At 44.1% G+C, this 24,909-nt stretch overlaps 2 protein-coding genes and 1 long non-coding RNA gene across 4 annotated transcripts in view; 1 reads left to right on the top strand and 2 right to left on the bottom strand.

Moving 5' to 3' along the window:
* The window catches only part of LOC104685044 (transformation/transcription domain associated protein), a 77,861-nt gene extending 77,077 nt beyond the window's left edge, over positions 1 to 784 (bottom strand). The window contains exons 1-2 of one of the 2 annotated variants that reach the window (XM_039560137.1): positions 644 to 784; positions 367 to 441 (exon numbers count right to left, since the gene is read on the bottom strand). The gene's annotated coding sequence lies outside the window, so the exon portion shown is untranslated. The remainder of the gene's footprint in view (positions 1 to 366; positions 442 to 643) is intronic. The other variant, XM_039560138.1, reaches the window with a different exon arrangement.
* Positions 785 to 1,660: 876 nt separating this feature from the next.
* On the top strand, positions 1,661 to 11,950 carry TMEM130 (transmembrane protein 130). Its single transcript, XM_039560651.1, has 8 exons — positions 1,661 to 1,829; positions 4,334 to 4,624; positions 5,988 to 6,156; positions 6,576 to 6,745; positions 7,484 to 7,568; positions 9,254 to 9,456; positions 10,466 to 10,578; positions 11,293 to 11,950. The coding sequence occupies exons 1-8, from the start codon at positions 1,754 to 1,756 to the stop codon at positions 11,467 to 11,469; spliced, it is 1,284 nt and encodes a 427-aa protein (XP_039416585.1). The 5' UTR covers positions 1,661 to 1,753; the 3' UTR covers positions 11,470 to 11,950.
* On the bottom strand, positions 1,738 to 21,605 carry LOC109143578. The gene is made up of 4 exons (XR_005603143.1): positions 15,483 to 21,605; positions 7,315 to 9,583; positions 6,010 to 6,219; positions 1,738 to 2,817 (listed from the first exon to the last, which is right to left on the bottom strand). It is a non-coding gene; the product is annotated as an uncharacterized LOC109143578 (long non-coding RNA).
* Positions 21,606 to 24,909: the final 3,304 nt, after the last annotated feature.

Raw genomic sequence — 24,909 nt, 5'->3', positions numbered from 1 at the left:
TTCACAGCACATTTACGTGTTTTGCCTGGTTTCCTCTCTCCCAGCAGCAGGCTCCAGGCTCAGGGATGCTCCCGACACTGCACACGTGCTATCCTGTCTTCCGCCCCAGCCAGATCTCAAACTTACTGCTACCCTCGGACACATCCCTGCGGGACTCACTCCCAGGGGCGCCAGCAGTTGTCCTGCTACCACAAACTGCCTTTCTCGCCCCTAAAGAAGCCTAAAATCACATCTAGCTTGAGACACCGACGACCTCCCTCCTCCCCTCGGGGGCTTCCCGTCAGTTTTGCTCCCGGCCAGGTCCGGCCGAGCCGGCCCGCAGGGCTGGGGGTGCCCGCAGCCAGCCCGGGACCCCGCGCCCCTCACCTTCCCCGCCGCAGCGCTGCTCGCCCGGGACGCTCCCAGCTGCCAGGGCGCCATCACGCCGAGCCCATCTCCGCCCTGCGAACACGGGCACCGTGAGCGGCCGCAGCGGCGCTTTTCCCCCGTCCCTCAGCCCTCCCGGTGCCGGGCTCGGCCCCAGGCCTCCGGCGGGGCTCCGGCCGCTCCCTCCTGCCCGCGGCGCGCCGGTCCCGCCTCCCCTCGCCCCGCGTCACCGCGCCCAGGCCCGGGCCCCACCGGGCGCTGCCGCCGCGCTCCTCACCCCGCGGCTCCGCGGGACCGCCCGGCCGTGGCCCCCCGGCTCCCTCCTTTGTTGCTCCCGGAGGCCGCCGGCAGCGCATGGGCGCGACGGAAGCGCCCGAGCTCAGTTCCGGCCGCCTCCTCCCGGTGCCGCCTCCTCCCGGTGCCGCCTCCCGCGCCTCTCGCCGGGCGGAGGCGGGCGCGCAGCTCCGCGGCACCGCCCGCTCCCTTCGCTGGCCCCGCAAGCCTCGGACGGCCCCGCCCTGACCCGCCCCGCCGGGGCGGTCTCGCCCCAGCTGGGCGCTGCCAGCGGCCGCTGCTTGAGGCGAGCCCCGCCCGTCCCGCGTCCCCGGAGGGTCCGCTAACGCCGGGGCCGCCGGTGGCAGCGGGCGAGGAGTCACCGGGCAGAGGCTGCCGCGGCCGGTCTCTCCGGCCAGCGCAAGGCCTGCCCCGCCGGTGCCCCGGGGAAGCTGTGGCACGAACCGGAAGCGTAAGCGGGCAGAGGGGCTGATCCGCCACAAGAAACAAAACGGCGGCCAGGCGTGAGAAAGGGCTTCGAATGATGAGTTTAAGAAAATAAAAAAAGTAAAAGTAAGCGAATTAAAACCAAAATATACAAAACAAAACAGGAGAAAACAAAATAAAACGACAGAAAAAGAACACCAGAAAACCACATTCCGGCGCTTTTGCTCTGGCTTTCTCCGGCAGGGCACCCGTTACAGGCCGTTCGGAGCGCTGCGGGACCGGTAACAGCAGCCGAACCTCCCCGGCAGAGGCGTCCCCGCGCCACCTCAGAAATACCGTATATGTGCTTGGCGCCGCCAAAGCGCAGCACAAACCCCTTCCCAAACGCTCCGGCGTGTCCCCACGCCCTCGGCAGATGTGAGGCGTTTGTGGGTTTTATTGACTATTTGTTTAAACCGCCGGCGGCTTTGCAGCCCGGTCCCGCTGCCAGCGCGATCCCGCAGGAACTGCCCCCGGGAGAGGCGGGCTGGGCGCTGCCGCGGGGGAGCGTCCCGGGGGCGCGGACAGAGGAGCCGCAGTGCCGCGGGGGCAGCGCGGCCAGACCCGGTCCCGGTTCGAGAGCCGGCCCCAGCCCCGGTCTCGGCGGCACCGAGCCGCGGCCCCCAGCATGCGGCAGCTGCTCTGCGTGCTGCTGCTGCTGCTGCTGCTGCTGCAGCTCGGCCACGGTCGCTCCCCGGCCGCAGGTAAGGGGCCGCCGGTCTGCGCTGGTATCGCCGCCGGGCAGCGGGCGAGGGGTGCGGGGGGCGAGGACTCAGGACCTCAGACGTGAGCTGCATCACTGTTGTGGGGGGGTTCCCTGCCCGAGCTTGATAGATGTGACAAGGGATGGAAGCAGCTCTTGGCACACTCCCACCACCCCAGACTTTATTCTCAGGCTCTGTGATCTTGGTGCCTGCAGTGAAGGTGGGGCATCCCGGGCAGCCGGGGTTCTGCTTTGCACTTCTAACTCAAAAGCTGCACTTCTGCTTCCTCCGCTGACCTCGCGCCGCGGGTCACAAGACACCTGGGCAGCCGCTGTCCCTCACTGTGGGACTCACAGAGCTCCATTCTGCAGAGACAGGTCGGAAAGGTAGGAGAAATCCCTGACTTGGATGGAATGTCTTGCTGTGCCGGTCACTCCCTGGGTGACCTTGGATTAGCCACTGAACCTCCAGCTGCTGCACCTCTCAGGCCGGTATGGCCCTGATTTGTAAAGCACCATGATAACCTCCAAGGAGAAGTGCTAGATAAGCATGAGTTAGTTGGCTATTTTTTTCCTGAATTCTGCTGAAACAAAGTGGAGCATAGCCTGATTCTTCTAGAGACATGAAACCTCCCTGTGCCAGATTTCATCAAAACACAAGCATTTCTCTTTTAACTCAAAAAATTGAACCCAGGGCCATTTCTTGTGCTGTGAAATGGGAACAGTGGAGTTCTTTCGCAGGCAGTAACGTTACAGTTCATTTCTCACAGTCCTTCTGCCTCCAGAATTGCTCAGCACCTGTGATCTGTAAAAAAGAATGCAGGCACAAATGCAGTCCCTTTCATCCCGTCCAAGCTGATGGGGGCAGAAAAGCCAGCAAGGGAGTTAGCTGGCCCCAATGCTCCTTTCACATTCGAGGTCATGGATGAGTGAGAAATACAACTTCTGAAGGTCAAAGATTCAGGTCCCTGTTAGCAGTGTGGTGGCTCCTGAAAGAGAGGATAAGGAAAGGCACCAGCATTAGAAACCCCCAGCTCTGCTGCTCTGCCCAGCACTGCTGATGACAGGAGAGCCAGGGAGAGCTCTGATGAAGGGAAGGGAACATGCTCTGTGTTGAAGGCAAGCAACCAGATCCTGTTCCCAGCTCTGTCCCAATTCACAGCTATTCTGCATTTCCTTTTGTTTTGGGGCTTGGGGGTTGACTTCTTGTTTAACACATGCACAACCTTTAATGTTGTTGCACTGCTATTTTTTTGAAAAAGTTAATGTATTCTTTCCATAAATCTCAACCTCTCTCACACTCTGCCTATTGCAGTAGTTGCAAGATCTGAAGTAGTTGAGTAAACATGGCAGAGAAGATAATGGTGAGTCATTCAGAGCAGCAGAGCTGATTCAGTATCACAGGTCCTGTCCTGCACCTCTCATGCCTTGCTGTTTCATAGCATCATAGCATGGTTTGGGTTGGAAGAGACCTTTAAAGTTCATCTAGTTCAATCCCCTGCTATGAGCAGAGACATCTTCAGTTAGATCAGGTAGTTCAGAGCCCTGTCCAACCTGACCTCGAATGTTCATACTGGGCAATCTGTGCCAGTGTTTCACTACCCTTATTGTGAAACATCTTCTCCCTTGACCTGCTGGCCATGCTGATTTTTATGCAGACCAGGATATCATTGTCTTTCTTGGGTGCACATTGTTGGCTCATGTCCAGCTTTTCATCCACCACTGCCCAAGTCCTTCTTTATCCCTTCATCTCCGCAGCCTGCACTGAATAGTGGGCATTGCCCCAATCCATGTGTAGAACCTTGCACTCAGCCTTGTTCAACCCCATGATGTTCCCATGGGCCCACTTTCTGAGTTTGTCCAGGTGCCTCTGGACAGCAACTGATCTGCCACTGGAGCATGGTACAACTTTAATTTGCCTTGGGATTTTTGGTCCTTCCCTGGAAAAAAAAATGTAAGGTGGACCATAGCACAGAAGATGTATTTACTGAGTTTTTAATGTTTACTTATGAGGAAAGTCAGAGGGACTTGTCAACAGAGCTGGCAAAGGAATCTAGTGAATGAAATCTCACCTGATTTTGAAAGTTCACATTTTCTAGGACACAGATGAGAGCTGAGCTTCTTCCAGTATCTGGAAGTCTAGTGACCATGTTAGATCATTAGTGACAATGAACCTACAGCCAGCACCCAGTTCTGGGTGTAAAACCTCGTCAAAGCTTTTGCGATGTTCTAGTCTGAAGCTGTCTTCTACTATGAACATTTCTAGGACCCAGTCTGACATGTTGCTTACTGCTATTTGTTTGAAGTCATATACACATGCAACAGTTTCTGTTCCAGATTTTAAAACAGTAAAAAATATGGTGGTAAAGCCTTTAATGGGGTGAGTGTCATTGTGAGTCACATAACTACAGCTGACTAGTTAAAAAGTGTAAATAAATAAATAAATAAAATTTAAAATGGAGTACAATAGGGTTTGTTTTACTTCTTTTCTTCTGATTTCCACAGAGTTGTATGGTCTGGAAATAACCAACAATGGTCCCATCACAACAGGAGCTCAAGCTACTGTTCAGGCCAGTCTAAGAATGGAGAACAAAAATGTCACATCAAACTTGTATCACTTTAACTGGATTTATGCTCCTCTGATTCTGATAGAGAAATCCGAGCAGCGGTTTACTTCCATAATTAATGTGACTGGTGAATTTCCGGGCACTTTCCCCATTTCTGTCTGGGTGACTCACAAAAACTGCTGGTTGTGTCGGCCGGTTGCGAGAAACATCACCGTGCTTCAGATTACAGGTAAAATGGCTTTACAGCCTGTACCTCTCCAGGAACTCAGTATATATGCCCTTGCCAGCAGCAGGGTGAAAGCCAGTGTAAATATGGCCTCTGACAACAGAGTTGGATTTGTAAGCACTTGTGGCTGAAGGTGGGTTTGGGTGGAATGGTATAATCAGTACCATTAGAGCCACACTCTAGTCTCTCTACATCCAGGAAGAAAGGGTGATCCTGTCCGTGTTTTCCTGCCTCTGTCACTTAGAGAAACTGAGCTGGAAACCAGATGCTTCAGCAGCTGCAGTTCACCCATCAGCATGGGTCAGTGACGTCCAGACTGCTAAAACAATGCTTCTTCTCCAGCATTTCTAGACCTCAAGTTAGGATGACCATCAGCAGTGACAATCTGCTGCTTTCCCCTGTTGCATGACACAGCAAATCTTAGGCCATCAGCACAGCAGAGCGTTACATTTTCTTTTAAAGCTCTGTCCGAGTGTACTGAAATTGGATATGAAGTCACGGCTGCATAAAATGTTGCTGAGTGCAATTTCAGCTTACTGGGAATATTCATAACCATAAATATGCTCTTTTTTTTACAAATTAACCACTGGTGTGCTGCAGTTAACCTAATCTCTAATACAGGGATTGACAGACCCATTCCAACAGTAATTGCAATTATTATTTGTGCATCACCCAGAAAACAGTTAACCAGATTTAATGAATTGTTAACAGGGTAAGAGTCTGTTACTGGTAATCAATAGCCCATTAATTTTATAATGAGCTGATAAATGTCTCATCATAATACATCTTTATTTGTAGGTTAAAGAGGATTTTTTTAAATCAGTCTGCCACTCCTTGTAAACAAAGTCGAACACAGAACCTCTCATAGATATAAAACTTCTCCCCTTTCTGTATTCACAATATATAGCACATCTGTTGTTCATAGCAATCAAATACTAATTTCTATAAGACTAGCTAAAACCAAGGGGGAAAAAAGCTACGTAAAAAAACCCCACAAAACACAAAAAACACTGTTCCAAACATGAAGAATGGGTATACTGGCTTGATTCTGAATCTAGATGCTTGATATTAATACCAGTTCTTTTTAAATCAATAGTAAAAGTTTATATTGAGCTCAATCAGTCTGGGATTTTTTCTCCTAGTTCTATTAGATGTTTTATCATTACCAGTTGTATAACCCTAAATAAATATTTTAATTTCACTGCCTCATTAACATATGTGACAACACTGAGTAATAGATATGAAATACACTTAACCTCTTGGACTAGGACACAGAAAGACACATCATCAAAGAATGTTTTGATATACACACAGAGCATGCTGTGGAAGAATGCTGTCATTCTTCTTCCCTCCTTTTATTCTGCAGAATTTATCACAGGGAACCTCACCCTTGCCCAGATAGAAGACAGCAGAGTTACCACACATGGTTCTAGATCCTCCCCAGACACAGTGACCCGGATTTCTTTCTCTCTTCATGACCCAAGTCATTACTTCCAGTCAGCATCATTTGTCTACAACTGGGATTTTGGAGATGGGTAGGTGTGCTTACTTTGTCTGCTTTAACAAGTATTCAAGATGGCTCTGATTCAGATGTTCATCTAGAGAAAAATCCCAATTAAATCAGTTAGCTAATAGTCTGCCTGCTATAAAAGTTGTTTTCATAATTTACTGACTACTCCTATTCCATTTTGTAAATTCTTTTAGCATTATCTTTAGTTTCTTTAATTTAAAATGCACAGAATTCCTCTGGATTTCATACTAATTGTAGTTCTATAGGTAACACCACAGACATAAATCCTCATTGATATGGACATAAGGTAGAATTTAGAATCACAGCCACTGGAGCATTGTCTGTAAAGAAAATATATTAGACCTTGTCCCTTTTTAAACCAGAAATATGCAAGCACTTGGTAAAAGGCAATTTTGATTCTAAATTTTTTCCTGTTGCACACAGAGTTTACCAGATTACCAAGGAACCCTTTGTCTACTGCAACTGCTCTTCCGTGGGGAATCGCACAGTGCATCTGAAGGTCGTAGCTGAATGGGAGCAAACTGGAAGCATCATACACGAAAGAGAAATTATGCAGAAAACTGGTGACTTTACCACAGCTCTGGAGCTCTTGGGTAATTATGAAACATCTTGCACCTTCAATCCTGTATTTGTAGTAGCTGTATATGTACAGATACAATCTAGCTTTAACATGGTAACACAACTTCAACATTGTTTCACATGCAATGACTGGTCAACATCATTCAGTGGAGTGTTTCCAAGGCAAAATCATCTTCATGTTCTTCCAACGTAGAAAAAATGGGTGGAAATAAATAAAATCTTAGTATATATATAGTATTATATATACTATAATATATATAATATATATATAAGATATAATATATATTATATATATATATTATATATAGTATTATAATAAATAAAAAGTTTCTTTTTAATCTACAGAGAATTTTACTGTCTTTTGTAAAAGTCTCACATACAAATAAAACAATAAAGTATTTATGGTAACTTATAGTGGATTTGTTTGTTGAATTGACATCAGCTATCCCTAAACAATAAATTAGTTAAATCAAGCATTAGGACAGTCTCATTGATTTGGTCAGCTTCAGGAGTAAACAAGCACAGAATTCAAAAAGCTGATTATACATATTAAAAAGAAATCAGAAAATATCAGAGAACTTACATCATCTCTCTTGGTAGGTTTCCTTGCAGGGTGTCAGACAAGTAGTATTATTTGTGTGACTGATGGAGCTCCAATCTGCAAGTCTGTGGAAAAAAACCTTCACTGGGAAACCAGTGAGACTCAAGTTTACATGTGGAGTGTGACATGCTGCCTTTTCATTTCTTCTCAGATGCTGTTAAAAGTATTAACGTAGTGGGCTCCAGAGAGACTCAGGTAATGGAAAACCTGAATTTATCTCTTCATATCAACGGCACGTAAGTAGAAAGCACAACTTCTTTCCTCCCAAAAATTGTCTGTGGTTTCCCCCAATGTTTCTTTAATATAGTCAGTTGCACCCCACACAAGTTACGTTAAAAAAAAAAAAAACAAAAAAAAAACACCAAAAAAAAAACCCAAATTTTCTTTGCGCAAAATACCATTGAATATTGCATTTTCCTGACTTGAAATACCATGAGCTCTAGAGCCTGAAAGAACCTGCATTTTTACAGAAAACTAGAATTCTCCTATGTAAAGCAAATTTTTTTTATCTTTGTAAAGAGAATGTTAAAAGACAAGTAGCCAGAGAAATAGTGGGGAAAAACACATCTGAAAACTTCCTTTTGAATTTTTGTCCCTCACCAATTTCCCCACTATTAAATTAAAATATATCCCAAGTCCTGTTGCATAGCAGCAAACTTGGCTGGCATAGGGGATTAATAGGCTTGGGGAGTAATTCTGGGAAAGTTATGATTGCCGCAAAATGGATAAGATATAGAAGCTCCATGCAGCAAGGATTATAGGAAAACAGGAGAGTTGTGAGCACCTCAGTCCCAGCACAAGCTCTCTCAAGTTGCAGCATTAGAACACATTGGAGTTTTGGAGCAAGCAGCACCCAAACACAGAGTCGTTTGCCAGAGGCATAAACCGTCCCAACAGACAAAGCAGCACAGTTTGCATTCAGCAAGTGAAAGGCACATCGGCAGGAATGGGAACTGGAGATGGCATACCAGTGAATGTGAACAGCCAAAAACTATGACAGGCAAACCTGAGATCAATGAAAGCAGGCTTGGTAACCTCCTAGTCACGGGACTGGCACTGATGCAAGAGGAGCTTAAGATAGAGATGCAGTGACAAAGAGATGGGTTATCAAAAACAAAGCTTGAAAATGAGATAAACACATAAACACAATGCTTTCTTTAGCCAACGGTCATTGTAAAGAGATAAGAAACAAAATTGTAATAAAATAGGGTAAAGAAAAGCTCTGGCTGTTATCAGAATCAAAGTCTATAGTGCATAAGGTGAGTTCAAGCAGAATCAGTTGAAAGAGGGACCTGGAAGGGTAAATAAAAGGCTTCAATTAGATGTGGTGAGAGGCCACATGGCCATGAAGGGGGTTGCACTAAATTGCTTGATGGCAAATAAAAAACCTTTTGTTAATGTAAGGGGTGCTGTGATCCTTGAAACTTACTTACATTTTCTGGCTATTAGTCCTTTGTACAGAGCTCATCTTATATTCTTTGCAGTTTCATTTGTGGGTTTTTTAAAATTAGAACAGTTTTGGATGTGCTTCAGTGGTACAGACAGTGATTTCTGTGCGAGAAGGACAAAGGAAAAATAACCTTCCCTTGGAAGTGCAGGGAAAAAAGATTCCTTTTATCTTTATTGAAGAAGGACTATGGAAGAAGGACTATTTTCTACACACAGTGGCCTGCTGTTGACCCTTGCAGGTATTCAGCTCTCAGCTGAAAGGCTTGCCTTTATAGAAGCATCACAAAGAACTTTTTCATTTGGCAAATGCTATAAACCAAACAACTGTGCAGTTAACTACTTCTTTATTTGTGTTTAGATTAACGTCATTAGTTTCAAAATTATTCTGCTATTTTAACCAAGTTCTTTGCTGAAATTTTTGCAGCATTTTCACCTTTTTTTAAATTTTGCCTCTTTTCTCTTGTCGTTTCAGCCCACCACTGGCATTATGCTGGCTTATAAAATCCGAATGCATTCCACTTGAAGGTGACAAATGCCATCTGGTGGAGATCAGTGGCTCCTGCTACAACCTCAGCCACACCTTCAGGGACGCGGGACAGTATTGCCTCAGCGTTAGGGTGGAGAACGGCGTGACGATGCTGCAGACGTACCACGGGATCAAAGTGCGGCCAGCAGGTGAGGAGCAGGGAGTCTGAGCAGCACGGAGTCCCACCTGTCAGGGAACCTGCAGTCTCAAACAGGTTAGGGACAATTGTGGATTAGCCAGCCTGCAGATGAGGTTTCAGGAATGTGTTATAGATCCCTAAAAGGAGAAGAATAAAAAGGGAAATGAAAATTTATAATGTGTCTGCTGTAATTGCTCTGAGCTTCTTGTATTCTGCTGAACCCTTAGTCCCAAGAGTGTCTTGAAGCTACTAAGTACCCTGGGAAGGCTGTATTACTTAAATGACATATTTTTTTGGTTTAAATAGTTGGAGAGGATAATTAGGAAAACACATGCGTCTGTAACACTACCTTAATTAAGCAGTTTCAATTCTTTTTGCTTAGTTTAGTTATGGATTTTCAAGGGTACATTTTTCTAGGCCTCCATTTCATTACAAGTCTCTGTCCCTCCTGCCTGTGACCCCAGCTGGCTCCCCCATGCAGGGTCACACATGCCTCTCTTGGGTCCCTAAACCATCTGAGAGAGTGGTTAAATGGCCAAGAGAAGAGAATGGGGGACAGCCAGGCTGTGACACAGGCTGGTCACACCGTGTCACTGTGAGCCAGCTGTGTACAGACAGGGCAGCTCACTCCAGAAGGCACTGGTGTGCATTCAGGGCTGAATCCTCTGTGCTGGAGGCTCTTAGCTGCTGTGGAGGTGAGAGTCCTTCCTGTCCTCTTGGGGTACCACAGAGGTACAAACAGCCTGGGGAGTCAAGGGCTGACATATGTAACTGGGTGGAGGTTTTTAGGCTCTTCAAGAGAAAAGAGGGCATAAAGGGAAAGACCCTTACAACCCCCTCCCACTCCTGAGATTTCAGAAAAACCTGGAGTGATCTGGGCTGAAAAGTTTATTCCCCCTTACACACATCTCCTTTTTCCAAAAAGTACTCCTAAAACTTCTTCATTGTTTCCTTCTCACTGTTGCCTTTTTTGGGGGTATTGTGTCACTCCAGGAATGTGTCCTTGTGCTTTTTCCTAGGAATCCACCCAGCTTTCTTTGTCTTGCTCTGCACTGCTCTGGTTTCAGTGATGCTGGTACTGGTGCTGTACACAACTTTTCGAAGTAACACACAACAAAAAGATCTCGTGGAGGTATTCTGTTACTCTTACTTTGAGTTGGGATAGTAATCAGGTATCTTTCATCCATGAAAAGTTCTTTAATCCCCAGACAAACAGAGCAGGAGGGAGCATTTCTCTGGTATGTGTGGTCTGTTCTACCAAAAAATCCAATCAGTGCAGGCAAACGAAGTAACAGGCATGCTTCTGGCTTGTTGCAGAGAACTCTAAATTGCCAGAATAATAATGAGCAGTTTGTTAATATTCCCAAGCAGATACTTGCATTGAGGTATCCTTCCAGAGGATCTGCCTCAGAGTAGTTACATGAAAGAAAGCAAGGAGATAGTGCAAGAGGATACAGGATAATAAAAAAGGAGGGGTATGTTACCTAAAGCAGCCCTAAATTTTTACCTACCCCTTATATGTGGCCTTCCTCTCCCCAGCTCCCTTCCATCTCTAATATACCTTTCACTTGCTCCAAAAGGTGTTTGCAATAAGCATGAGTTCTCAAATCAAAGGTAGCTTTCATGGTACTTTGGAAAGTACCCAATACCCTTTACACTGTGCCACAATATAAATTATATACCTCTAGAGACACTGTCTATAAGCCATGTGCACAGCAGGTATAAATCAGAAGTCTATTTGAAGTTAGTGACTGACTGAAAATGGTTTGTAGCCCAATGTATCCTTGCTGGACTTGAGCCAGTGGGAACTGAACTAAGAATGATATTTTTGATGTTCTTTTTCCAGGTAGCTGACTTTGACTTTTCTCCACTGTCTCATGAACACCGGTCTAATCATTCCAAGTCAGGCTGTGGCCTAGTATGTTGCAGATCATGTTTTCTTCAACCATCAAAAGAAGCTGCCTGGGAGAGTCATGAACTTCTACATTCACTTTACAGGCCAGTCAAAATGTACACACTGTGAAGAACACAATTGCACTTTGATTGCACTAACTGTCTAACTTTCTCACGTAGGATAAGTTAAAAGTCTGGTGCTGCATGAATGGTTTGGTTTTGCCAATGCAATGAGGTTCACCACTTTAAGTCCAGCACTTGAGTACTTCATTCTCTCAACTTAAAAAGAACAAGATACACAGTAAAAGTAGCTTTGTATTTTTAACTTATACGGGTGTGTACATTTACAGCTGTAAATGCAGCATTTTATTCTCATGAAAGATTATTTTATGTGCAGGTTTGCTAAATTCACTACCTCTTGTAATTTCTCTGTTCCTTCTGCTGTCTGTTTCAAAGAAGAAAATGCCTAAGACAAACATACCTCATTTCCTATGTACAACAATATTACTGGAAATGGAAGCCACCCAAAATGCTGTTGAATGTGTGTTTCTTCTACCAAGAAACTGATGTGTCCAGGTTGAAAACAGAGGAGGTGTTTCCAATGAATCAGACTACCTAATTATGCTGTCCTTTTTCCTGTCTTAAAAGACCCCTTTTTAAGATAATGGACTTCTGTCAGACTGCAGTGGTGGTGACCTACTCACTCACCTGCCAGCAGTACTTTGGTCCTGCAGAAACCTCCACATGACCACCACTTTCTAAAATAGAACACCACTCTAATCTGTGTAAGTAGCTTTTCTTTTTTAGGCTATTCATTCTTCTTTTTTTTCTCATATTGCTCCCCAACTAGTCATCACAGGTCCTCTTCCAAAAAGTGCAACAACCAGTAGCTCAAAGCTACTCAGCAAAAGATGTTCAATTCCAATTCCTAATCAATGTTCAAGGCTGTGTAAACTCCATGCCTGTTGCAGACTATCATCTACTGTCAGCTTCTGGCTCAGCCAGGCTTTGCCCGCTGGCATTTCAGAATGCTCTGGAGGCTTTTGAACAGAAGTGCCTTTGTGTCCACTTCTTTTTTTAAATGTGACACACCCTCCCCACCTCTGCTTAAAGTGTGTGGGTATTGTGGGCTTGGGGTTTTTCATAGTTTCTCAAATGATTGGAAGATAATTGTCTGAATGTGAGGGGACTTACCATGAGGTTTTTGGGGTACTCATTTCACATGTTCAACTGTGTTTCCTCAGAGGAGCCCAGAGCTTCAGCTCTTTTGTGAAAGAAATTACATGACCCTTAATTAACTTGATACATTTAAAATAGAATAGGATCATCTAAGCTAACAAATCCTATAAACACAAGTTTTTGTGAAAATGTACCTTCCAAAGCAGAGCTTCTTTCGGCTTTTCTTCCAAAGAGAAACAGTATTTCTAAGAAAGCTTGCCGGTTAGGAGTGGTGTCCCTTCTATTCTTTCTCAGTGCTCTGGTATCAAACTCTTATCTTCAGCCATATTCAGTTACTGCTATGAATGTGCCTCTTTTTAGAAAAGAAGCTACTGTGCCTGAGAGCTTCGGTTTTATTTTTTATTCCTGAGATCCCAGCCCTCTGAACCCCTGCCAAAGACAGTGACTTGTTCTGGGATGCCAGTGTGGTTTGTAAATGGCTACATGGTCCTTGGGCACTGGAAAGAAGAGATTTCTGATATGCAAAATGAAACTCAGAATGACAGAGCCCTAGACAGACTGCACAGGGGTTTCTGTGGTCAGAATTTAGTCTGAGCTTCTTCTATTACATTTGTGAAAGACATGTGGCCCTTGCTGTTGCAATACACTTAAAGACAACGCCTTGACATGCTAATGAATGTGTAAAAAGCCCTTTCTCCTCCATATTGTACTCCTAGCAAAGAAAATATCTGTGAGAGCAGACTCAGTTATAGACACATGAGACTGAGATCCTTTGGGTTTGAAACAGACCATATCAAAGGAGTAAGAATTCTGCTTGGCCCCCTTTTGAATTAATACCCAGGTGATCCAAAGCATATCATGGGGTGTTAGGCCATGGACTTTGCTGCTTTGGGGTTTTGCCTTTGTGTTCTCCATATGTCCGAGCCAAGATACAACTGATCATGCCAAACCTGGCAAAGCAGGTATCAACCCCCCTTCAAAAAAAGTGGGACATGGAGTTAGAGATACAAAAGACAGACCTAAGAAAATCCCCAATTTCCTACTGAGAAAAACAGAGCAAATGTCCTTCAGAAGAATATTGGCTCCTATTCTCTGCCTAGAGTGAACGAAGCAGTCAAATGATTCAGGAGGGTAGAAAAGATAAAGTGCTGCAAAGTAGAAAGTCAACACTATCAAATACTGGAAGACACCAAGAGCAGAAAAGAATAGAGGTTAGAAAGAAAGACATCTCTGGCAAAAAATAAGCAGTGGAGAAAGTACACTTAAAAGGGTATGTCAAGAAGCAAATTAATGAAGAAAATTTAAACAGCCTTAGCAAATTGAGGTATAAGTATGAGCAATATTCACGTGGATGTGTTCTTGAATCCAGTATGAAACTGCTTCCTGCACAAAAGACTGATCTGTGGGTTTGATAAATGTGTCTGAAATTGAAGACAAAAGGTAATTGAGCAGTTCAGGATATAGCAATGAGATTAGTGGGACGTAGCAAGGATCAGTAGGAGGATTCATTTTGTTAACCGTAGCAATCAATGACCTGAAAAAAGAAATGTTCAGCAAAACGATCAAACTCACTGATTCAAAACAAGAGACCAGTGAGTGCAAAGCCAAAGAGCCATTAAATTCAAGTGATAAGCAAAAGTGTGGGCAGATAAAAAGTATGCAATGAGAATTATTTACAAGGAAATGCATTTGAAAACAAAAAGTTTCTGGAAATTCGTAGTAGAAAAACACACAGTAAAGCAAAAGAACTTCTGTTACTCTGTAATTTGTCATATAAACAATGGTGTTGGTGTGTGCAGTAATTGTGGGGACAAATCAGCATTTTATCTGAAAAGCAGAGCATAAGGCTCTGTGGCTGAATGGGTCAAGGCTGAACTTTGTCTTTCATCTCTGGAAAGCAGATTACACAGCCCAAGCTGTGACCACAGTTTGAAGACATAAGGCCTCTATTGCATTTGCTGGGTGCTGTAGGAATGGAAGTTGTCTCAGCAAAAGGAAGGTGAAGAGCTCCATATTTAAATACTCAGCTTTATTATTAGATAATCAGCCAACACTTCACCTTGATTTTTGTGCCAGTTTCCATGGAAACTGAAATCACATCTTGCAGCTGTCACAAAATTCTTCAGATCCTGCAGATCTCAGCTTCGACAGCACACCGTGCACTACAAATCTGGATTTTTAAATTGCAGCCACTAAAGTGGGGAACACAGAAGTTCCAGCAACTTCTTTCAGAGCTAGGTATACTCATTGCCAGCATCTGTAATTCCTACAGCAGTGTGCACAAAGACAGCAGATGCAGCCAATCAAAGAATCATAAAATCATAGAATGGCCTGAGTTGGAAGGGACCTTACAGATCATTTCTTTCCACCCCCCTGCCATGGGCAGGGACACCTTTCACTAGACAAGGTTGCTCCAAGTCCCATCCAACCTGGCCTTGAACACTTCCAGGGATGGGGCATCCTGTGCCAGGGTGCCAACACCCTCACAGTAAACAATTTTTTTCTGGTATCTAAATTAAACCTCCTCTCTGTCAGTTTGAAGCCATTTTGCCTTGTCCTGTCACTACATGTTCTTGTAAAAAGTCTCTCTCCACCTTTCTTTTCATCTCCCTTCAGGTAAGGGAATCAGGTCGCTCCAAAGCCTTCTCTTTTCCAGTCTGAGCAATCCCAATTCTCTCAGCCTTTCCTCACAGCAGAATTGTTCCAGTCCTCTGATCACCTTGGTGATCTCCTCTGGACTCATCCAACAGCTCCAGGTCCTTCCTGTGCTGAGCCCCCAGAACAGAAAGCAGCTCTGCAGGTAGGGTCTCACCTGAGCAGGGCAGGGGAGGAATCCCCTCCCTCTATCAGGGGGTTTTATAAAATACTGCAGTTGTACTACTGTCACAACTACAGGAGCAGATCATACTAGAGCACTAGGGAAAGACTACCCCAGCCAAATAATTTTCTAATGCATTTACTCACAGCAGTCTTGGGAGGCAGGGAAGTGATATTATCACTGTTCACAGGAGGCAGAAGGGAGCCATGTAGAGATATGGAGCTTGCTCATGCAGAGGCAGCTGCAAATACCTGCATAAAATTCAAGATTAAAAAGATTATGACCATCTACCAAATCCTTGTCCTTCTGTTGGAAATCATATAACTTCCCTAATTTTTTAATTAATGGGTTTAATTAATTATAATTAATTTGTTTTATTTAATCATAACCAGTATATTAATTACAAGCAATGTATTAAATCACTTCTAGCCAGCATTTAGCAAAATTTAGCATGAGCAGGTATTGTGGGAATACAGCTTGGGAAAATTACAGAAACTTAAAAGTTTTGCTAAGTTAACTTTGATATGTTTTAATGAGTACGGCCTGTGAGAGACTGATGTATTGTTGAAATTGGATACAAGAAGTGAAGAATTTATGGACTACAAAGATGTTTGGCAGGAACCAGAAGGTAAAGAAGAAGCTAACTCAGTATATGAGCATTGGAAAGTCCCTGACAAAGGAAAAAAGATACTAAAAAAGACTTAAATTACTAATTAGCAGGAACAGCGGGCAATCCATAACCAAGAGAGGACAGAATACTAATTAACGAAAGAATTGTGTAATTTAGAATCAGTGAACATTAATTTCTTTGTTTGCTAAAAATATATACAGGTGAAGAAGCTTTATATCAGCATCTTGTGTAGAGAGAGGAAAATTTTGTCGGCCACACAGATACACACCTCTTGAGCAAGAACACAGTAACACCTTACTCGCTAGCACTAAAAGGCGGTGTTAGAGGTTCCGTCTATCCCGGAGGGCTTAAAAAGGCGGTGTTAGAGGCTCTGTCCATCCCGGAGGGTTTAAAAAGGCGGTGTTAGAGGTTCTGTCTATCCCGGAGGGTTCAAAAAGGCGGTGTTTGAGGTTTCTCTCTGCCGGCGCTCTCGGGGGTTTCCTGCGGCCCGCGGAAGCCCAGGCCGGGCCCTGTGGGGCACAGGCGGCCGGCAGGGGGCGCCCGCCGCACGGGGATGCCCCTCAGCCGCCCTCAGCGCCATGGCCGCGCCAGCCCCGCGCCGAGGGGACCGGACGGGCTGAGGGGCGGCCGCGTTCCCGAAAAACAGCGCTAGGGCCGAGGGTCTGGGGGGTCCCCATGCAGCCGTGAGACCACACGACGCGGAGTCATCACAGCCCCGAAGGTCGGGGTCATCACTGTGCCGAAATGCTGTCATGTACAGGGCAAATCTTGTGTCCCTCGCTGGGAGGCCATGGATGGATGGATGGATGGATGGATGGATGGATGGATGGATGGACGGACTGAGCATGTTGTGTGCTCCCCAGAGAGAATTTTCTCTACTTTATTCAGTGCACTTGTCATGACAATGCCCCATCCCACTGTACCTTACTGGGACATGCTGCAGGATTAGGAACTGGAGGGCCAAGTCCCCTCCTGTGAGCAGCAGCAGCTTCACTCTTCATAGAGGAGAGTAGCTGTAAATCACAGAACCACTTACTTTGGAAAGAAGATCATCGTGTCCAACCGTTCCCCAGCACTTCCAAGGCCACCAATGAACCACATCCCCAAACGCCACATTCACACATCTCTTAAATCCCTCCACGGATGGTGACTCCACTGCGTCCCTGGGCAGCCTGTTCCAGTGCTTGACAGCCTTTTTGGCAAAGAAATTTTCGCTAATATCCTCTGGTGCAACTTGAGGCCATTTCCTCTTGTCCCATCACTTGTTAATTTGGAGAAGCAGTGATGTTAGTGAAGTTTCAATCTACAATGAGTTATCCTAAATTAAGGAAAACAAGGAAAGCAGCCCACAGTATAAAACACAGCTGAGTGTAAACTTTTCTGGAAATCAGCTGAAGGTGCCCATGACTTCAGTGGAAGGTCTCAGAAACAGGGAAGGAGAAGAAGCAACGAACAGGCACGTTCTGGTTTAATAACTCTGTAAGATTGGTCCTTTGTGGTAATATAAATTAGGACTTTGTCATTTAAAGAATCTTTTCAGGCATAATTAAGATACAAAATGAGAATAGACCACAGCAATAAAAGTTGTCTTATCTGATCAAAAGCACGCACTTAATGGCAAGAAAATTAATATTATGTCATAGTTTTTTAATGTCTTTTCAGTCACCTGTCCTTAATCTACTCTTCTTTCATTATATGCAAAGCACTTACAATTATTTTGAATAAAATCAAAAAGGAAAAAAAAATCTAAAAATCCAAATGCACTTGCTAATTAAATAGCAATGCCCTTACTTCCATTCAGGCAATCTCGATAAATTACAGTCTTCCCATACTAATTAACTTCAAGTTTAATGGATTTCTCTCACCACTGCAAGCTATGTAACAAAACACAACATGCTCAACTTTACAAAAACAAGTCAATATTGAAACTGCTTGCTTGATTCTGCTTCAGCAGAGCGCTCAAACACGTGTGAGAACACAGGAGGAACAGCTCCTTGCTGGTGGTGCAGCGAACTCCTGCACCTGCAGAGCTCATGTCTAGTGCAAAAAAGCGCTTTTTAGCCACTTTTCCCCACCCTCAATGAATTCACTTGCATTTGCAAGTTAGAGTGGGTTTTTTGTATTTAGTCAGACCATTAAAGTAAGGTATTTCTGTTACTGAATGATCCGCTTATTGGGAAGTTGATCAAGGTTATCAGAAAGTAAGTTTGAGTTAAAACGTTGTGAGAAAACACAAGAACAGTCACCCAAGATGGTATCAGAAAATAAATGCCAGCCCCTCATCCTGGGGAAGAGAGATGGGTCAGTATAGTCTTCCCAAGCCACCAGGAATACACTTGGAGGGAAACAGCTTGAGTTTTGAATCTGAAATTACTCCAGGAAGCTCTACTTGTGGAACTTTGAGTTCTTTGAGTGATTTTTTTTTTCCCTCTAACAGCAGTAGGGTATTAATGCTCTACCCTGTCAAAAAACTACAAGATTCCACTTATGGATAAAATTATTCATACTCAGTAAATTAGAGTTTCATATCACAGGTCCACCTCCACAGAAGGAGTGAGGCATCCATTTCCCATAGATACCTCAGCTAGGACCTGCATTCCGAAGGATCCCCAAGACCAATCCAGACCACACAGCCTGGATGGGGAAGGGGGGAAATTTCACAGCAAGTGGATTTGCAAACAGCCATTATTTTATTCCAGTACTGTTATCTTTTCTATTCTGTTCTTTCCTTCTTTTTGGCTTGGTAATAATTAGTGGGGAAAACCTGCTTGTAGACAGGAAGATACCGTATAATTAAAGGTAAAGTATTCTATTTAATTCTGTACGAACAACATCAATTTTCCTAATACAGTGTGTGAAATGTGAAAAATCAGGTAAGCAGTGCATACATTTTTTATGAACATGAGGACCCTGAACTATTACTAATGAAGTACAGAAAGAAAAGACAGGACTCTCAGTAGGAAAATACCATCCATTAAATCTCTCCCTGGGGATCAAATGACACTTACAATTGAAAGACATTAACTACCTCCTACATTTCAATTGGTTACCAGCAGGATGCCTATTTGTAGAGATTTGTGCTGCCTGTACTCTGTTAGTGTAAGATGCCACATTAATATTTTCTGACCTTTGCAGTAGATATTGCCCTTTTTTTTCACAGACCAGCAGCCTGATTTTACCTTTTAAAACCGTTGATCCTGTTAAAGAATGAGCACAAGAGCAATTCTGTGAGTATGTAGGGGCCTGCTGTAGCCAATAGACCTGCTGAACATGTTCTGAATGTTTTCTGATACACGTTACCCTTTACAACAAGACTTCCAGGGTTCTTTTTGTAAAAGTGTACCTGCCTTTTACTAAATGCCTATAACCAAAGATCAAAAGGCTTTTGAAATATTTCCCCTAAGAAAAGCGAAAAATAAGAACTTAGAAATTCATTCATTTCAGAATGGATTAATCAAAGGCAGCTCTTTGATCAGTAAAGGAAGTCCTCAGTTTCAAAACAATGAGCACTTTAATAGGGAACGATTACACCTCTCTGGGTGTGTTGTCCTTGAGGCATGTGTTGGGCTCTCATGGCTGTCACCACCAGGACACCAAGGCAAGTCTACTTTTCGTTATTGTACCACCTGAAAACACAACACCTCCTTCCCATGCCTCCTTGTCTGTTGCCTCCATTTAGCTTCACAGTATGTGGCAATGTTTCAATTAGAGCTCCCTGTGGTTTTATTTACACATATATATGTGTGTGTTTGTGTGTATAGATACACACGTACAGGCGTATACATGTATTCCCGCAATATCTACTGCCATTCAAACGAGAAATGTGCAGTGATTTCTTCCTGCAGTGGATTTTATGTGACTCCTATAAAAAATAAAATAAAAACAAAACTGTAGTCACAAATAGCAGAGATTAAACAGCAATGTAAAGGTCTGAGAGGAGAGATTACAGATCCCACATCCGCAGATGTTTGCAGCTGCTGACAGTCCTGTGATTTAAGGAGCTGTTCTCCCATGTCATTGCAGGACAGGCAAACGTCTGCCACAAATAGTCATCAACAGATTCTACCCTTAGAGCTTATTTTTGATCAAATGGAGCCTGTTCAATACTTGCCAGACCCATTGCAGAGGTGGTCACTGTTCGGTGACAGGTGAACTGAAACTGTCCTCCAGAGTCCAGAACTTTTCAGGACATAAGGGATGCTTAACAGCCACACTAAGCCATCAGGAATTCACCCCTTGCATGCTGCTCATTAGGAGTTACTACAAGATGATGAATTGCCAATGACTTTGGGGAGGGTCACAGGGGCAATAGGAAAGCAGTGGATATGTGGTTGTTACTAAAAAAAAAAAAAAAAAGAAACAGAATTCTGCAGTATAAGGACATTACAAAAGGACTTTCTGTCCAGAAGGAGATGTAAGAAGGCATTGCATCCTTCAGGGAAATATCAAAATGAAGCTAAAAGCATTAGAAGTATGAGGCAATTCTACAACTTCGGAATTTTCTGGGTAACATCTGTGCTTCTGTAGAACATTCACACTCCTGAGAGTCAGGGAGGAAGACAACGATAATCAAGGCCTGTGTACAACATAACAGGGAGTTTTCAGAACAGGTGGGTGGGTGCCATCATTCACTGACAGTGACACAGCAACCTAATCACCCTCTGGAAGTGACAAAGCCAGTGCACAGGGAGAGCGGCGTGAATTCACAGCTCATCTGCTCCTCGGCACTCGTTTTTCAGGTAGATGCTCCTCCATGCAAGGTGCTGCTGGCACCTGTCCCTGCACTGGATCAGCCACACTGAGCAGCCCATGGGAGCATTCCCTAGTTCACATCAGCAATCCCCTGGGACAATCTCACACCCACTGCACGGCCAGTTTGTGCCAGCTCTGCTAATGTTGCCTGACCAAAGGTGTCCGTGCTTGGGCAAACCCCTTCTTCCAGCAAAGAGAAAGGGGCAGCATCCTCTGGCACAGGACCACTGAGGAACACCTGCATCTGTAGCATCTGTCTGTTCGGCTTAACCTGCAGAGGGGTGGGCATCTGTCCAGGGCCTCTCTGCACCTTCTGAGTGAAGTCAGCTGCTTCACACAGAGGAATTCAGGGCGTTAGCCTATGTGCTCTCAGTTCACACCCTGGTTTACTTGCTACTAATTTTTTACATGAGCTCTGAGTCAACTTTTCTGTTTCCTTCCTTCTCTCCCTAGAACAGCAAATCTGCTATCAGTAATTCAGGCAATAGAGTGTCTCCTGGATACAAGGAACATACAGATGTCCCCCTGCAAACCCCAGATGAGTGGCTACTATTCTGCTGTTTATTACAGTAACACATTCCAGCGTTTGAGCCAGCAGAGATAATTGAAAGAAAACCGAGCTGAGCAGGCCTGTCAGACTCAGTCAATAAATGTACAGCAGGTTTGTCATTTTACAGAGCTGCATCTGCTGTTACATCACAGACTCTTTGGGAGAGTTGAAATACCAAATCCTGGGCTAATATATGTAGGTCTGACTCCCCTGTAGTCAGCTCTGGTTTACATCACCTGCGAGTCTAAAAAATATTCAATCCCAAAATGTTAAACTCTCAGAGGATCACACAGGGTAATTCAGGTTGGAGGGCAGCCCAGGAAATCTCCATGTGCAACCTGCTGCTCAAAGCGGTGCCAGCCTGAGGTCAGACCAGGTGGCTCAGAGCTTTGTCCAGTCAGGTCCTAAAAGCTTCCAAAAATGGAAACTTCACAGCCCTTCTGGCAGCCTGCTCCACTGCTTGAGAGTCATTCTAGGGGAAACAGTTTTCCTTACACTCACTATGAATCTTTCTTGTACAGTTTATGTCTGCTGTCTCTGATCCTTCCACCACTTTCAGCGAAGAGTCTGGCTCTACCTTTTGGAGCCTTCACTGTTACAGGGCTTTTTCTTCCCAGATGAAGAGTTTGTATTGATCCTTATTGAATTTCGTACGGCTCCTGCTGGCCTTTCAAGGTCCCTCTGAATGGCTGGTCTGCCCTCAAGCTACAGACAGACAGCACCTGGAAATTGGTGTCACCTGAAAACTTGACAAAAGGATGCTCCATCCCCTCCTCCAGGTCACCGGTAAAGGTCACAAACAGGACAGGTCCAAGAACAGAAGCTGGAATACTGCACTTGTTATATGTCTATGAGTGTGCCTGGGATCAATGAGCTAAACCCTCTGGTTGAGTTCTTTGTCCATCAAAAATGCAATGTCCCACACTAGACAGAGCACTATCTAGGAGACTGATGAAAGCCTTGCTGATGTCCAGGTAAATGACAAGGAGGTTCCTCACCCACCCACAAATCCTGTTGGTTCATCACTGAAGGCAGCCCTGTTTCCTCAATCTGTGCTGACTGCTCCTGACCACCTTCTCCTCCTTGTGTCCACAAGTGTGTCCCAGGAAGAACAGTTACAGACTGTGGAAAATACACATATCACTGGAAACTCCCATTCAACACCAGCTGTGGGTTGGCTGGTGCCAGAGAGAGCCCTCTGCTAGCTGAGCAGGACCTACCCGCTAATACAGCCTGGCCATAAGGTGTGATGGAACACTTCCATCAGAGAATCAGACTTGGAAAGAGTTTATAATTAACCCATAAAACTTAGTATACTGTTTTAGGCAATGAATGCATTTAATTAACTGCTTCAAGAAGAGACATACAAAATCATTTTTTTGAAATCTTCTTTCTACCCTAGAAATTGCTGTTTCTTATACAACATCCCAAATTTTGATGTATACCGTGGCTGGTTCATAGTGCTGTATAATTTTTAAAACAGATGGGGCTTGTTTAGTTCCAAAACTCTTGAGTATGCTGGTTTTAAATACAAATCTGGAAAATTTCCACCTAATTTGTGCTGCAAATTTAGCCTGGTTTCATAGCAGCTGGATATGTTCCTCTAATTCATGTACTCTCTGAACACGGCCTGTACCTGCATATGCACATTGATCTTCAAGACAGATACAGAACCATGGAATGCAAATGTTTTCTCAGTGTACATGTGGGACAACATTACTACCTTCATGAGATTTTACTTGGGATTTTAAGGCAGGCATAGCATTAAGGATTCATATTCACTTCTTTATCTATGCAGCACATGGCACACTTGTGAAACTGTTGTAGAATTTTCTGAGAATTTACTTTCTTATTTTAAACAAGACAATTTTTTACATTCCTTTAACATTGTAACCAAGTGCCTTTGTGCCATCTGTCAAATTACTCACATGGAGCCATAAAAACATTCTAAGATAATCTAATATACTTTTTATATTCTGGTGAGTGCCACAATTTAAAAAATGTCTAATTCAGATTTGACATGGCTACTAATCAGCACTCAATATCAGAGGACAAATAAGATTTTTTTCTCTCCAATGATATACAACACTGCAACATTTTGAAAAATACAACGTATGAGTTACCAACCCAGCACTGAATCTTACAAGTCATGAAGTCTGGGAGCATGACACTGCATTGTTCAGATGTGGGAGAGCCTGCAGAGCCAAAGCCACAACATTTGATGTATTTTTTAGCCTAGAAATGCTGGGGATATATGTGGCTATATATATTTTTTTTAATTGCTTCCTTTCTCTTGAAAGGGAAGAAAGATTGTTAAGTTTTATTGTGGCACAGAGGGAATCACATCAGCTCTGAGAGGAAATAACACTGCAATCAAAGAGCCTTCAAGAGTGCATCAAGGATCCAGGAAAGTGCACTGAAACAACACCTCGCCTTTCCTCTGTGGATTCGTGGAGGATGAGCTCTGGTGCTCTGGAGGAATGAGAGACACCATGAGGGGAGGGAGGAAAACAAAGGTCCTCACATTCCAACACCTTGAATTCAGTTTGCCTGAGAACCCTCAAAACATTGTGAAAGCTGAAGTACTGATAGCTACCGTTGGCATTATCATCCTCTCTCTAATATGTGAATACAGCATTTAATGTCACAGCCTGAAAGACAACTGTCACATAGACAATCTGACAAGAACACAAAACAAAAAAGGGGCTCTGTTTTAGTGGATTAAGAGGAAAATGCACATAATAAATAATTTCTATCTTTTATCACAAAATTGTGTCGATAGTGCCTGGACATTTTCAGAAGCCCAGAGAGCAGGTAAGGCCATGGGCAGTCCTGAAAGCCAACAAAGCAGGAGGGGTCCTGCCAGAAGCAACCCTACTTCTGCTTTGGAAAGTTGTCCTTCTACTTTCCTGCTTATCAAGATGGTTTTTATGAAATAAACAACCCAGAACTGCAGAATTTCAGTTATTTTGGATGCACCTTTGCCATTCTGTGTCCTTTTTGGGACTTTTATAACATGTTATTAAAAATATTTGTCAGAGTACCATGCTAGCTGTGCATTCTCAGGTATTTGGAAGCACTGGATATCTGTCAGTGACTCAGGGCAAGCAGCAAAGTTGCTCTTAGAATACAAAGCTCTACAGACACACAGTAAACATATATGTGCATCCAAACATATGATAAGGAGCATGTTCCACCTGTCTCTGACTACTCCATAAGCACTGCAGATGAACTCACCTACTGTCTGTTCTAATATTCAAAAGAACACAGATTTTTCAGCAATACCATAAATAATACAGACCTCTAAGCAAGAATATGAATTTCCAGTTTTCTGTACACTCTGTGCAAGGTCTCCATTAACAGCATCTCAGGTGCCACTCCCTTGTCCCTGGAAAACTCAGCTATGCTCCTACCTCAGAAACTTGTGGGAGGGATAGATCCAGACACTGCAGATGGAAGTGGCAGCTAAGTAAAGCACTTCCAAACCTACCTCGCTGCACAGGAAACTCCTGCATAGACAATCCTTAGTCATCATTGTTTAAACCCAAGTTAAGGATTTTCATACACTTCCCCCTCGCTCCTTCATATGTACTTTCCTTCAAAGCCCCAGACAATATTCACAGATGTGACACATAGTCAC

The sequence above is a fragment of the Corvus cornix genome, chromosome 14 (assembly GCF_000738735.6).
Source record: "Corvus cornix cornix isolate S_Up_H32 chromosome 14, ASM73873v5, whole genome shotgun sequence".
Lineage (NCBI taxonomy): Eukaryota > Metazoa > Chordata > Aves > Passeriformes > Corvidae > Corvus > Corvus cornix.
This window is presented reverse-complemented; position numbering and strand designations above follow the sequence as displayed.